At 42.0% G+C, this 14,901-nt stretch overlaps 2 protein-coding genes across 3 annotated transcripts; both read left to right on the forward strand.

Moving 5' to 3' along the window:
* The first annotated feature begins 1,190 nt into the window (after positions 1-1,190).
* Positions 1,191-1,966, forward strand: rln3b (relaxin 3b). Its single transcript, XM_034120418.1, has 2 exons — positions 1,191-1,405; positions 1,497-1,966. Exons 1-2 carry the CDS (start codon positions 1,231-1,233, stop codon positions 1,778-1,780), a joined length of 459 nt encoding a protein of 152 aa, XP_033976309.1. The 5' UTR covers positions 1,191-1,230; the 3' UTR covers positions 1,781-1,966.
* A 775-nt stretch (positions 1,967-2,741) lies between these two features.
* LOC117474570 (transportin-2) lies at positions 2,742-14,901 on the forward strand. 2 transcript variants are annotated; one of them, XM_034120419.1, is made up of 24 exons: positions 2,742-2,947; positions 3,678-3,777; positions 4,036-4,111; positions 4,224-4,373; positions 5,146-5,252; positions 5,367-5,500; positions 5,583-5,664; positions 6,256-6,378; positions 6,468-6,586; positions 6,696-6,756; positions 7,001-7,172; positions 7,620-7,772; positions 8,242-8,467; positions 8,556-8,727; positions 8,833-9,027; positions 9,147-9,305; positions 9,932-10,025; positions 10,125-10,223; positions 10,305-10,400; positions 11,392-11,467; positions 12,088-12,187; positions 12,309-12,383; positions 13,891-14,020; positions 14,753-14,901. In XM_034120419.1, exons 2-23 carry the CDS (start codon positions 3,679-3,681, stop codon positions 13,996-13,998), a joined length of 2,676 nt encoding a protein of 891 aa, XP_033976310.1. In that variant the 5' UTR covers positions 2,742-2,947; position 3,678; the 3' UTR covers positions 13,999-14,020; positions 14,753-14,901. The 2 variants fall into 2 exon arrangements, with proteins under 2 accessions (XP_033976310.1, XP_033976311.1); XM_034120420.1 differs by having other exon boundaries at positions 9,938-10,025.

Consider the following 14,901-nt stretch of genomic DNA (forward strand, 5'->3'; position numbering starts at 1 on the left):
ATCACCGGACATAAATATACACTGTTTCCACAACCCATGTTAATATATTAGTAGTAGACCAAATATGTAGATAGATATGTCACTATATGTACAGATGTCCATTTTCACTTGTCACTTTAACTCATTTCGTACTTCATAATTTATATGACCAAATATGTATATATGCTGACAGTTATTTTACTCTTATTTTTACTCATCTCCTATTTCATAGTCTTTTATTATTATTATCATTATTATTTTTATTTTTTTCTTGATTTTATTTTTTATTTTATTAATCTGTGTGAATCTGTGCTGTCCTGTTTTTCACGTTTACCCTGTTGCTGCTTGTACAACTGAATTTGCCCACGGGGATTAATAAAGGTCCATCTTATCTTATCTTATCTTATCTTATTATACATTTATAATGGAATGACATATCTTTTTGCTTTACGTTAATTCAGAGTTTTGTACTATTATATCTGTACATTGAATATTATTTTTCTTCTAAATACTGTGAACCTTTACACATCCTGAACAACTATTATAGCACATTCTTAGCTATCTTACATTGCACATATTTCTTTAAAAAAATCAAATAGTATTTCTAAAATGATTTTATTTAATTTGTTCCATTCTATATTTATTGTCTATACGCAAATAGGCCAAAGCAAATTCCTTGTATGTGGAAACCAGTTTCTGATCCTTATCTCCGCCCCCTCTATATAAATAATTCAAACGTGCAACATTTAGAAGTTCACGATTGATTTGAGTCACTGTAGTATTGCCAGTTGCCCTCTGATATCTCTCTTGTAGGCCTGTGTGTGTGCCACTTGTAGTGAACACCAAGATATAGCACCCTAGTTATCTTCGAGGTTAGTGGATAGCGATCTCCATCCAATGCAGGGAAGAGCAGATAGCAAGACGGAGTTTTGTGATGACACACACAGCCCAACCCATTGGATGCAAGGGACAGAAAGGCCAGCAAAAGGTCACAGGTGATTCGATAGCTAAACGCTGTGTTGACATCCCTTCTGGCATCTTGGCTACTTTATCGCAAGTTTTCCTTTTTTCATTTTGCATTGTTGCCCCAAAAGGTCCATGTTCTTATCTCTTGGGGCATGACGTAGAGGGAAAGTGAGTTGAGGTTCTTCTCTGAGATGGTGAGGCCTATATATGGTGGGAGCTGCCCAGAAAGAAACAAACACCTCAACCCGCCTTTGAGACACCTTACAGCATCTTTTTACTCTCACCATGTGGAAGGCAGCTCTCTTGACCCTGGGCTTGTTGGCGGTGCTGGTGGACAGGGTTCGGACCAATGACGGTCATCCCTCTTTCTACGGGGTGAAACTGTGTGGAAGAGAGTTCATTCGAGCTGTCATCTTTACCTGCGGTGGTTCTCGCTGGAGGAGAGGCATAGAAGACCCAGGTAAGCATTCATGATCATATAAATAAAAGTTTGTTTTGTTTGATATGTTATGTTTTTATATTAAGAAATGTGCCCTTCCTTTTTTGATCAGCTCTCATTGGAGAAGAGGCATATGACCCATGGAACACAAATGCCATCCCTCAACTCAACGGGGAGCAAGATCCTGCAGAGTCCCAACAAGCATGGAGAGATCAAACATTGAAAGCTGCATCTGTGTCTGTTGGATTCAGCCGCTCATCGCGCTCACCAATATCAGAGGAGGTGCTGGAGGCTCTACGGAGTGCAGATAGGAAAGGACGAGATGTGGTGGTCGGACTGTCCAACGCATGCTGCAAATGGGGCTGTAGCAAGAGTGAAATCAGCTCTCTCTGCTGAACCTTTTTTCCTAAATATGTTCCTGTCTAAAATGCAGAGCTCTACTTTTTTCATTTGTGATTCTTCACATGTAGAATTCCAGATCCCATCCAACTCACTGTGCATGTGATGACTATTGATACAGGAATGTGAATGTGTATGTGTGATGATCAAATATTGACATGTATAATTCAATAAAGCTTTGTGTTGTTGGTAAGAAAGTCTCTGTTCCTCTCACTAATGAAAAAACTAAAATTATTTCATGCTGTTGGAACACTTCCACTTTTCTAAAGCATGGTTTCAGAAAAACAGATTTGTCAAGGATTTCGAAATGAAAGGAAGTGGTTTGTGACATTGATGAATACACAGAGGGGCCTCTGACTGAATTATAGTTGCTTTCTGTGATTTTACAGGGGTTAGACGACACCACATGTGACACATTTAGACCTGTAACATACTGCCTCTTTGGAGCCTATATTGTTGGCCTTTGGTTGTTTTTGTATGTTCATGGCAATTTGCTCATCTTCCAACAGATATGAATTACACACCTTCACATTCATGTTGGAACCTTTATATATACAGTCTATGGTTGGAACACACTGACATAAAACTGACCTTAATTGTTGTCAGCTTGCACTAGTGTTCCTTATATTGTGTGCAGGCCCTTAAGCCGTTCATACAGATCAATAAGTCAAGTTGTACAATTTAAAAATGAGTACACACCTTAGTTAAATGCTGATGGCCATAATTTGAAGCTGACACCATCTGGTGGTCAGAAATTAAACACAACAGAAGACAATTCATCAAGAAAAACCTCATTAGATTAAATATATGATGCACCTCAATAAAAAAAACGCTTTCTTAAGACAAAAGTAGGCACTGAAACATTATGTATATGCTGTCTAACAAACTGAACTCTGTAGCTTTAGACTCTCATAACGGTTATCCCTACAGACAGTCTGTCCAGTACGGAAGCCGAACATGATCAAACGGATCACCCGGCTTGATTGCAAGGCATGCAATCTCTGTCACATACCAGCTAGCATAGCAACCAGACAGATCCACAGAGATCAAAAGTTTTGTATTAAGCTTCACAGATCGCCGTCATATTCTATTTAATGTTAGTCGTTACAGCGTAACTGCACTATTATCCATACAAAGATAGATCTACCACAGCGGAGTGACCAGGTAAAATCTTTCGCGGTACTTTTAAGATGATGCTAGCTAGCATGCTAATAGGTTGTAATGCGACTGCTATGTTATGAGTAATAATGCACTCCATATGCACCCGTCTTTGTTGATTCGATGACAACATTGTTTTGACAGCGTGGCGTGGTGTACTCATAGTTAACGTATGATAGCGTTGTGTTGCTGTGTTCTGTGTCAATCTGTTACGTGTGAAGTATCATAACGATGCTAAGCTAGCTTGTTAGCTGTGGGAGCCAGGCGTTAGCGTCTCTGCAGTCTGGGCCTCATTTGGAAAACCCTGTTCTGATCGTTGATGATGGTTGTAGTGGTTATTTATCAATGCAACGGTTACTTACTAACTAATTGACAACCAAGTAGCGGTAGTTTTAGGTTTCCTGTATCCAGAAACAGAACATGTTCATCAACATTGACGCTGTTACGTTTCCACATTGTAGACACTGATTTACATGAGTACGATATTTTCTCTAACATTAAGATTGGAAAGTTAACAGCTAACGTTAATAGCGTTATTTGAATTGGTTGTTGCTATGCGGGTTGTTCTGTAATCATTACTGCGTAGCTTACGTTACTTCTACGTGATTTGAGTAGAAACGTGCGCAGCGTTGAGGTCACAGATGGGGCCGGCTAGTTAAATGCTTACATCTACAGTCTATGGTGCTATGCAGTAGCATTCCTCATAAACAGGTTTGTGTGTGTTTGTGTCCTGTAGGATGGAGTGGCAGCCAGATGAACAGGGACTGCAGCAAGTGCTTCAGCTACTCAAGGACTCCCAGTCCCCAGACACAGCAACACAGAGAGCTGTGCAAGAAGTATCCTTGCAACTGTGTGTATGTGTGTGTTTGTGAGGGTGAGAGAAATAGGTGTGAGATTCAGCTTCACGATTGAGAGCTTGTGTATCAAAGTGGGTGATAATGAAAACTGAGTTGGTGTGTTGTCATGTGCAGGTTGCATCCTGTGCGATTGTATTAGTCCATGCTGCCCAAAATATGTCAAACACGGCATAACAAGGTGATTGGGAGTAATGTGCACGGTGGTCAAATGGTTGAACTCCTTAACATAGCCTTCAGAAACTCGAGCAACTCAACCAGTTTCCAGACTTCAACAACTATCTCATCTTTGTCCTTACAAGCCTCAAATCTGAGGGTATGTATGTGCACGTCAGATCAATTGCGCAGTTATTTCTGTATATAATCTCCAATTTCCCTATCTAAAAAATGTATGTATGCTCTTTTTCTCTGTTGCCCTCCCTCTTTAGATGAGCCCACTCGCTCTCTGAGCGGTCTGATACTGAAGAACAATGTTAAGGCTCACTACCAGAACTTCCCTCCTAATGTGGCTGAGTTCATCAAACGAGAATGCCTCAACAATATCGGAGACCCTTCACCGCTCATCAGAGCTACCATCGGTGGGTGTTTGAGTGAGAAAAATAAAACTAGTGCATTTCATAGCCAGTGTGAGTCAGACTTCTATGTAGGTGGTTTGATTTTTTGCAGGTAATGTGGCTGTGTGGGAACAAGCGCTGCATTTTAAAAAGTAGTTTTGAATCATGGAATGCAATTAATGACTCATTTTTAAAGGGACACTTTACTCACTTTGTTAAACCTGCATTCCTGAAGAAAACTCTTTCCTTACAAACCTCCATTGTGATAAGGAACCCAAGGGCAAAAACAGTTTTGATGAATTTGAAGTAAATGGAGTTAGGTTTAACAACAGCAAAACTAAATTAAAGACTTTCACTAAACGTCTGAAGGATGCATACATTTACTGGTATTTCTGTTATAGTTTATATTTCTCTGGAAGCAAATTCAAATTATACAGTACAGGTGTGCACCACTGTTTTGTTTTTTCTTGGGTAGCATGAACTGACTAAAACTGTGTTTAGTTGTACAGCCGTGTTGCAGTAAGACAATAAATAATCTTCAATAACCTTTTTTAAAAACACTGTATGAATGAGTAGCATCCCTTTTAATCCACGCTGAGGTTTAAATGGCAAGGTTTTAGCAAAAATGGGAAGTAGTGAGCATACGACTGGATAAATAAAACATGGTTGTGTAAGAGATGGTAAAGAGGTGTTTTGATAGATGTCTTAAATTCAGCAGGAATTTTCTTAGTTTTTGGAGATGTACTGCGATGCCTGCGTTATTCTTGCGTAACCTTTCCATTATCTTATCATCCAGGTATCCTGATCACGACCATAGCCTCTAAAGGAGAGCTGCAGACATGGCCGGAGCTGTTGCCTCAGCTCTGTAATCTGCTCAACTCGGACGACTATAACACCTGCGAGGTCAGGCTCATCTGCCTGCACACACACACTTTGCAGTGTTATTTCAATAATCCCTTTTATATCTTTACTTTTGTTTGTAACATTCCATCTCTATGGTTTTTCTCTACTTTCCAGGGTTCTTTTGGCGCATTGCAAAAGATCTGCGAGGATTCCTCAGAGTTGTTGGATAGCGATGCTCTGAACAGACCCCTCAACATCATGATCCCCAAATTCCTACAGTTTTTCAAACATTGCAGCCCCAAGATCAGGTTAGTTAAACAACCATCATTTCCCCTTGACTCTCCCTGTCAGAATCATCATAAATCTGACATGTTTTTCTCTCTCTCTCAGGTCCCATGCTATAGCCTGTGTGAACCAGTTCATCATTGGTCGAGCTGAGGCTCTGATGGACAACATTGACACCTTCATTGAGGTGAGCCCAAAGGAAACATGTTGATTTAACTTCCATTGTTTTTAGACCTTGACACGGAATATGTTAGAGCTCATTTATGTGTTAAAGTTACGAAAAACAATTGTTAAATATACTTGCACGTTTTGTTAAGCAGGATAATCTTAAAACAAATGTAAGCATAAATGCAATTGCCAGAAGTAAAAAGCTAAAATATGGCTAAAATCGAAAAACACCATGGTCATCTGTAGTTTAAATTAGCCCCTTGATAGAAATTGCCGTTATTAAGATGCGTAAAAGCTACACAGATCGCAAGTCGGGCATTTACTGATGATTTATGTCGTACGACAAACGGAAAATCTTAGGCATCAATCAAAAAACCCATTGACTTTTAGACATATTTAAAAAAAAAAAAAAAAAAAAAAAAAAGTTCAATATTCATGTTAGTTTGTATTGGCCACCCAGACTTTTATCATTAATGACTATGAAGACATGGTGGGGTTAGGGGCGAGACCTTGAAACCCTGTTCAGGTCATTTGATCTGCTTTCAAAGTAATAACAGAGTTCTTCTGTTTGTTAACAAGTTTTCCCCTTCTCCCTCTTCTTTATATCCAGAGTCTGTTTGCGCTGGCCGGTGACGAGGACAGTGAAGTGCGGAAGAACGTGTGCAGGGCTCTGGTCATGCTGCTGGAAGTCCGCATCGACCGCCTCATCCCACACATGCACAGCATCATCCAGGTGAGGGAGGGACTTGGAAACACGGATAACATTTGTCCTTCCCTTCCTCGTGAATCTCATCCTCACCACCTGTTGTTGTCTGTCTCCAGTACATGCTGCAGAGGACCCAGGACCCCGATGAGAACGTGGCTCTGGAGGCCTGTGAGTTCTGGCTGACCCTGGCTGAGCAGCCCATCTGTAAAGAGGCCCTGTCCGGCCACTTGGTCCAGTAAGTGCTCACACGGCAACAGAATTTTTGGCCAGTTTACCAAATAAGTGTCTTGTAGGAATTTAATCTGAGTTATATTGTTTTTTCCGTATTTTTTATTTATTTATAGATTGACCCCTATCTTGGTGAATGGGATGAAATACTCTGAGATTGACATCATCCTTCTAAAGGTGAGCCTCCCCTGTGTGAATCAGATCTTCCTAGCTTCTCGTACTTATTTTCGTCGTCTCCTTTTGTCACCTGTTTTCATTCTGCAATCAAATCAAATCAAATCAAAGTTAATTTATAAAGCACATTTATAAAGCACATTTAAAAGCGATTTTTGGTCGGGCCAAAGTGCTGTACATGTAATAAATACTACAATCACATAAAAACACATTACTACAATCACCTTTTCTATCTGTTATCTTCCAGGGTGATGTTGAAGAAGACGAGGCAGTGCCCGACAGCGAGCAAGACATCAAGCCTCGCTTCCACAAGTCCCGCACTGTCACTCTGCAGCACGAAGGGGGGGAGGGCGAGGAGGGGGAGGACATCGATGACGATGATGACGATGACGATGATACGCTGTCTGACTGGAACCTACGTACGTTACAGTTATCCTCTCTGGTGGCCATGCAGCAGTGGCCTAATTAGTATATTTTAAGATGGCTTTTTTTTCTCCAGCTATAACAACATTATGCTACTTCCATGCTGTGATTTTGCAGTGCATATTTACATAATGTTGATGTACTTCTCAGTTGTTATATGTTCCACAAATGTTGTTTTCATTATTGAACAGAAAAGCCAATACAAACATACATCAACAACAACAGTGTGGCACATACAGTGTAGAAACAGTAATACATTAAAACAAATAACAATAGATTGAGATTGAGGGGGAACGTACAGCTACCAATCCATGTAAATAAAAGATAATGTGTTTGTCTTACCATGTCTGAAGTTGGGTTCTCTAATGCTGTGATGTGCCAGTGTTTCCTCAGAGTATTTTCCCTTTTTCCAATCTAATGCCGATGGGTCTTTCCCCCTGCAGGGAAGTGTTCCGCTGCGGCTCTGGATGTTCTTGCCAACGTGTTTCGTGAGGAGTTGCTCCCACATCTCCTGCCGCTGCTCAAAGGACTGCTCTTCCACCCGGACTGGGTCATCAAGGAGTCTGGCATCCTCGTGCTGGGAGCTATCGCTGAGGGTGAGAGACAAAAGACTGCAGTTTACTGTAGTCAATTGCTAGTCCTAACCAAAATAGTCAGACACCCATCCTCCTTGTAAATATATGTTTTCACTCCAGTCTTTGTAAGAATAAAACCAACTAACCTTATAGAGGTTGGTAGGTCCTCTTTGTTAGCTTTGGACAGAGCCAGACTAGCCGTTACCCCTGTGTTCATTTATTATGCTAAGCTAAGATAAGCTAACCAGTAGCTTTGGTAGCTTTGCGCTTGGCATTGCTCTTCTGATCTAACTCTATTAGCACATTAGAGTATTTTATTCTACTGTATATGATTTAACTACCTTCTTTTTTTTTTAGCTAACTACGCTGTAGCCGTTGTGTATATGACAGTGAAATTGAATCTTGAATCCAAGCAAGAAAGCGAATTAAGTGTTTGTCCGGAAAAGGTGGCCACCTTTTTGAAGACTTATAAAGCTGTTTTTGTCTCCAGGCTGTATGCAAGGCATGGTCCCGTACCTGCCTGAGCTCATCCCCCACCTCATCCAGTGTCTGTGCGACAAGAAGGCCCTGGTCCGCTCCATCGCCTGCTGGACCCTGAGCCGCTACGCCCACTGGGTGGTCAGCCAGCCCCCCGACTCTCACCTCAAACCCCTCATGACCGAGCTGCTCAAACGCATCCTGGATGGCAACAAGAGGGTACAGGAAGCAGCATGCAGGTACAGATCAGACATTTCCCCATATTTCCTGTGTGTTCTCTCTCTTTGCTCTTACTTCTTGTCTAACCCCGACTCGTTTTCCCTACAGTGCGTTTGCCACCCTGGAGGAGGAGGCGTGCACAGAGCTGGTTCCTTACCTGAGCTTCATCCTGGACACGCTGGTTTTTGCTTTTGGGAAGTACCAGCACAAGAACCTGCTCATCCTCTATGACGCCATAGGGACATTGGCAGACTCTGTGGGACACCATCTCAACCAAGACGTGAGTTCAACATGCACACATTAAATTAGCTCCTTTGTCTGTAATGTATTGTCCCTTCTTTTTTTTGGTAAGGGGAGAAAATGAATCCCACACTTGTGTTTTCAGGAGTACATACAGAAGCTGATGCCTCCACTTATAGCCAAGTGGAACGAGCTGAAGGATGAAGATAAAGATCTCTTCCCTCTGCTCGAGTGTCTGTCGTCCGTTGCCACGGCGCTGCAGAGCGGTTTCCTCCCATACTGCGAGCCTGTCTACCAGCGCTGCGTCACCCTGGTCCAGAAGACACTGGCTCAGGCCATGGTGAGCATCACACACACACACACTCTGCTGTAACGATCTGTATCAGCTGTTTTATATAATTTACATAATTGACACTTTCCCCCCGTCTGACCTTTTCTCCCCCCCTCTGTGTGTCTCAGATGTACAGTCAGCAGCCTGACCAGTACGAAGCTCCGGACAAGGATTTCATGATCGTGGCTCTGGATCTTTTAAGCGGTTTAGCTGAGGGACTGGGGGGCCACGTGGACACACTTGTGTCCCGCAGTAACATCATGACGCTGCTTTTCCAGTGCATGCAGGTGAGGATAGCCTGTGTGTCCTGATTTTTATTTTCTGTGTTTTTTTTCCCCACTCCAATTTAATGAGTTTTACTTGCACTTGATACAATCATTGGGCTGACACTTTAGTCTGAAGTGAGTTGATTTAAACTCAAAGGGAAAATAAATTGCATGACATAAAAATTGGACCCAACAAATGACCCACTATGTGTTAGATTAGCATTGCCACTGCTATTTATTCATGATGTGTGAGATGGAGCTGGTCAATTGTTTTAAGATTTTGTCTAATTTAACTTGATTTAATTGACACTTGCACACACGCAGCATCTGACTGGCCTCCGCTCATCCTCAACTATGAAATGTCAGAACCGAAGTGTCTGTATTTAGCATCCAATTTCTAATACTTAAACAATGTTTTGGCAATATCTTTATGCCCCACTGCTGATGTTGATTATGTTTTCAGGTTTTCTTTCCTACAAATTCTTTGTAAACCTGAGATCCCAAAAGACTTCTCTCAGGGGCTTAAGGGCCTAGAACTTTGTCATATATTTCAACCACCGACACTTGATCTTATATGGATGGACTGGATTTCCAGTCTCTGTTAATGGTGCGTGTTCACATTTCTCTTGGTCTCTCTGTCTCTTCTGTCCCAGGATACGATGCCTGAAGTGAGACAGAGCTCATTTGCTCTGCTGGGCGACCTGACCAAGGCTTGCTTCTCTCATGTCAAACCGTGTATTGGTAATTATCTCTCTCACTCTCTGCCGTTGCAAATATATTACTCCATTTTCCTCCTTTTATTTGCCTGTTCCTAATGCTAACATTTTACGTGTCCTACAGCTGAATTCATGCCGATCCTCGGGACAAATCTGAACCCGGAGTTCATCTCCGTCTGCAACAATGCTACCTGGGCCATAGGAGAGATCTGCATGCAGATGGGTGCGTTTGAGCAAATGCATCGTTTCCATGTGATGCAGTTATGTGCTTTTAAATAAGATAATCGTTCTGTGTCTCTGTCAGGCGTGGAGATGCAGCCATACATCGCTATGGTTCTGAGCCAGCTGGTTGAGATTATTAATCGACCCAACACCCCCAAGACCCTGCTGGAGAACACAGGTACAGACGTTTTTTAATACTTGTTTTACAAAGGAAAGTAGACAGATGTTATAGTTATATGCAGGGTTGGGCAGTAACAGACTGCATATTATCAAGAACACGTAATCAGAAATACTAGATGTAAGTCAGGCGCGTTCACACCGGAGTACTTTTCCCTGTACTTTTCCCGTTTAGTTCCGTTAGTACCCCTTATGTTGCGTTCACACCAAAAAGAGCACTTAGTGCCGGGAACTTTTACCCCCATTTTTAGTGCCTGCTGAGAGGTGGTACCAAAAAAGTACCAATTTCTATTGGCTGGGCGAATTGCAAACCACGCCCCGTAAAACTCTGAAAAGTTTTGTGAAGCCGCCATTGTTTTTGTGGCATTAGCATTATTAGCATTAGCATTAGCCCCGCGCACCAACGGAGAGAGAATAACTTATGGCAACACAAAAAAAAACATGGGAGCGGTGGAGATGAGGAGGTGTCGGCGTTCTGGCGATTTACTCGGAAGGCTTCAGTAGAAGCTGCTGGGAGTCCCAGCAGCTTCTACTGAAGCCAGTCCCCAACTCCGGGGACTTCCGGCCGGGGACTCCGGGTGGCAGTATACGCCGTGAAGTTGTTTGCGGCCTGCCAGTAAACCCAAAGCAGAAGAAGACGAAGTGACGTCAGCGGCTCATTTGCGTAATCTTCCCTCAGGGAATTTATTCCTGTGTGAACGCGATTGGCACTAAGTACGGCAAAGTACTTGGTGTGAAAGCGGCTAGTATGATCAATGCAAATCCAATTTCAAAGAATGTGCCATTAGATTATAATTCCACTGCCAAAGATTACTCGATAACATTTATCATGTTCTTTACAATATGGCAGCTTTTTTAATAATTGTTCAATGTTTGATTTTTAAGTAATCCAAAAGTCATTAAAAAAATAAAAAAGAAGTGAAATGAGCGCAGGTAGTGTCAAAACTCGTCTCTAACAGCAGTCCTGACCCCCCTCTCTCTCTCTCCTCCAGCGATCACCATCGGTCGTCTAGGATACGTGTGTCCTCAGGAGGTCGCGCCCGTGCTGCCGCAGTTCATCCGACCCTGGTGAGCGCATGTTACATCTCTTTTTCTGTGTCTATTATTCCAAATGATGTGCCATCTTTTGTGGTGTGATTTTTACTTTACAACATCTGCCCCCAGTCTTCTTCTGTGGTGTCTTTGTACATCCTGCTCTTATTCGGTTAGCTCTTCTGTACTTGCAAAACACGTCTACGCCAGTCCTCAGGCAATACACTTTCATTTCTGCTTTTATTTTCTTCTTTGTGTGATCACATTGATGCAATGACTGCATATCATGAGCTGCCGTTCTTTAAAATCCTGCTTCTCTCACACAAGAAAACTATTAAATTAGCAAAGAGCAGGAACCAAAGTCTAGGAGTAATCTCAAGCTTTAAAACAAAGACAAATGTCCTCCCACACGGCAAGATAAGGGCAGGCTGTTTTTATTTAACCTTTAGAAGATATTAAGAAGCAAGCATGAAAGTGCAACATTAGCCATGGAAGAAAAAGCTTCAAGTTTTACAAATGTTTAGGTATGCTGTCAATTCTAATTCTGGCAAAGAAACAATCAAAACTGTTAAGAAACAGCAGGTCAGAATGAAATGGAACATTTGAATGTTTTTACTTTTAATGGCTGCTTATTGTTTAATATTTTCCTGCTGCAGGTGTACGTCTCTGAGGAACATCAGAGACAACGAGGAGAAAGACTCTGCCTTCCGGGGGATCTGCATGATGATCGGTGTGAACCCAGGAGGCGTGGTGCAGGTGAGACATTCACCCTGTAGGCTTTAAGTCATGGCGCTCTATATGCATTTCCCTGTTAACCCAAACCTGTGTCACCTCTTGATGTTGAAACCTTCTCCCCTCTTCCTCTGTGTCTGTTCAGGACTTCATCTTCTTCTGTGACGCAGTGGCCTCCTGGGTGAGCCCTAAAGACGATTTGAGAGACATGTTCTATAAGGTGAGGGTGATACACGAGTGGATTGATCAGGGGTAAAGTCCAGGTCATATTGAGGAGCAAGTTTCACATCCTAAAAAAAAAAAGAGCAGATTTGAACTCGCCATGTTGTGTGAGTCACTGTGAGGGAAAGAGAAGCAGTGTGTGTTCACCTCAGCCACAAGGACACTGCTGTTGTTCTGCAGAACAATGAAGAGCACACACTCCCCCTCACATCATATATCTGCTAAATCCACAAGACATGTATTTACACTTTCTGTTTTCGTTCTATAATATTCCTTTACAGACATTTAAGTGTGTGTTGGCGGCAGAGTGAATCCATAAAAGGGCAAATTAAGCTCATAGCCTGTTCTGTATCAAGAAGCTGTTTGAATTGACAGTGACTTTACCCCAGTAAGGAAAATGTATGGTGCACTTATTCCTGTGGCTGCGTGGTTGGAGCAGCGTCCTGTTGGGCTGCTTCCTGACACCATCAGCATTTTAAAGCAATACTTTCTTCTTTTGCCCAGCGATGCTGTGCGTGTGACCGGCAATTTAACTATAGGTACACTAGGAAAATAAGTATGACGATGTTAATAAGTTGTCTTTCAGTTTTGCCACTAAAAGACAACATTGGCTAAAGAGCTGCTTTAAAGAAAATGGGTCACCCAGCACAATATAAACTACAATGATGAACTGACTTTGTTTTTATAATGCCCAAGTGTGCAAAAACACAAGGTTAAGAACTTATTTGAAAAGGAAATGATCGATTACAAGAAGGTGGTAATTATTAGTTAGTGGTGTCAGCTGAAAAAAGTCCATATTGTGTACCTTCTTTAAAGTGGACCTATCATGCTATATTTGAATAATATAGTGTAGGACCATACCTATATAAGGCATATTTATACTTTTTTTTTTTCAAAATACCAAACAGATCATGCATTTTAGCCATGCCTCATTTCACTCAATTTGACAATTTTTAGCTCTGTTTTAGCAGGGGCAGATTCTGTGAGAACAGCACCATCTACAGGCCTGGCATATGTACTACAGCGTCTCCAGCGCTTTCGAACGGCAATGGCCGTGGCTGTCTCCTCCTGATTGGTGGAGTTGGCCCAATAGCCGTAGCGCCACCGTCCTGACGTCAGGACAGTGTTCAAATCTGGATCAGTTTTTATCAGATCCGTTGCAGCCCCTTTTTTAGAGATTTGGGTATGGAGGAAAATAGAGAGGGTTGTGTTTTCTGACACTTGGTGAGTTCCCTGGAACACCGGGGACACATATTCATGTATAAAAGACGTACAAAAGTGCATTTAGCATGATAGGTCCCCTTTAAGCTTCTTCAGCCAATAAATCAAATGCTGAAATGCAGAACTCTTTATAGAGGAACCGTTAAGGGAACTAACAAAGGATCAGATAGTTGAAGTATGAGAGATTAGCTGTAAATGTATGGAGTCCATGGTCTAACCCCTTGAGGATTACTTGCGGATGTGCCTGATTTAATCCCCACCCCCCCTCTTCTGTCCCTCTCCAGATCCTGCATGGCTTTAAGGAGCAGGTCGGGGAGGAGAACTGGCAGCAGTTCTCAGAGCAGTTCCCCCCCCTGCTGAAGGAGAGACTGGCAGCGTGCTACGGCGTTTAGATTCTCTACACCCACCCAAGAGGTAATCCCACACACACACATCCTTGTTTTAACTCAAAGGAATGGCTGGCTGATAACGGCTTGTAAAAAATATCTCTGTTTAAGCTTTGCCGTGATACACACCAGACACTTACAGCATGTCATTATTCTAGTAAACTAATCTGAAAACCAGTGTACTACTTGGAAGTCAAATTGGTATTTGGAAAAGTGTCTTTATAAACTTAGACCTATTATTTACAATATTCAATTTGTTCTTCTAATTACAATTTGTGTGCCATATTAAAAATGTATATTTTATGTATTCATAATTGTCACTTAATAATTACACATTTTGTTCGCTGTATTATTTTCATGATACATTTTAATTTTAGTATTCAATTCATTCTTTGTTAGAAGGTCACTTTTATTTTGAAGTTGGTTCTTACCCGCTCTTTCTATAATATTAACCATACCCTTGTACTGCAAACAAAGGTGGATACAAGTTACCCTGCCCAGGTGTGTGTCTTTGATAGGAAGAGGGCGAGAAGAGCGGAATGCCAAAGAAAGTTTCTTCCTCGGCTTTAAACATGATGTTTCAATTAATGTTTATAAGTTTGCGATATAGTCATGTACAATACATCATTCCAAGTAGCGAAAGCCACAATACACAGAGTATGTTAGATAAATAGCCCACCCCTACTCAAAGGTGTACACATGTGTTTATTCTGAATGAATCTCAGTGTCTGACCCCTCCTTTTCTTGTCTGTCCTCTCAGGTGAGCCAGCAGGAGGAGGGTGAATGGGAAACTCATCCATCTGTGTATTGCACTGCCCTGATCTGGGGGAGGGAGAGGGACGCTTACGGCCGCTCCCCCTGACGGACGGCCCCCACGCCCTATGTGTTTGTCCATAGAGGGAGGGTGGG

The sequence above is a fragment of the Trematomus bernacchii genome, unplaced genomic scaffold (assembly GCF_902827165.1).
Source record: "Trematomus bernacchii unplaced genomic scaffold, fTreBer1.1, whole genome shotgun sequence".
NCBI classification, from domain to species: Eukaryota; Metazoa; Chordata; class Actinopteri; order Perciformes; family Nototheniidae; genus Trematomus; species Trematomus bernacchii.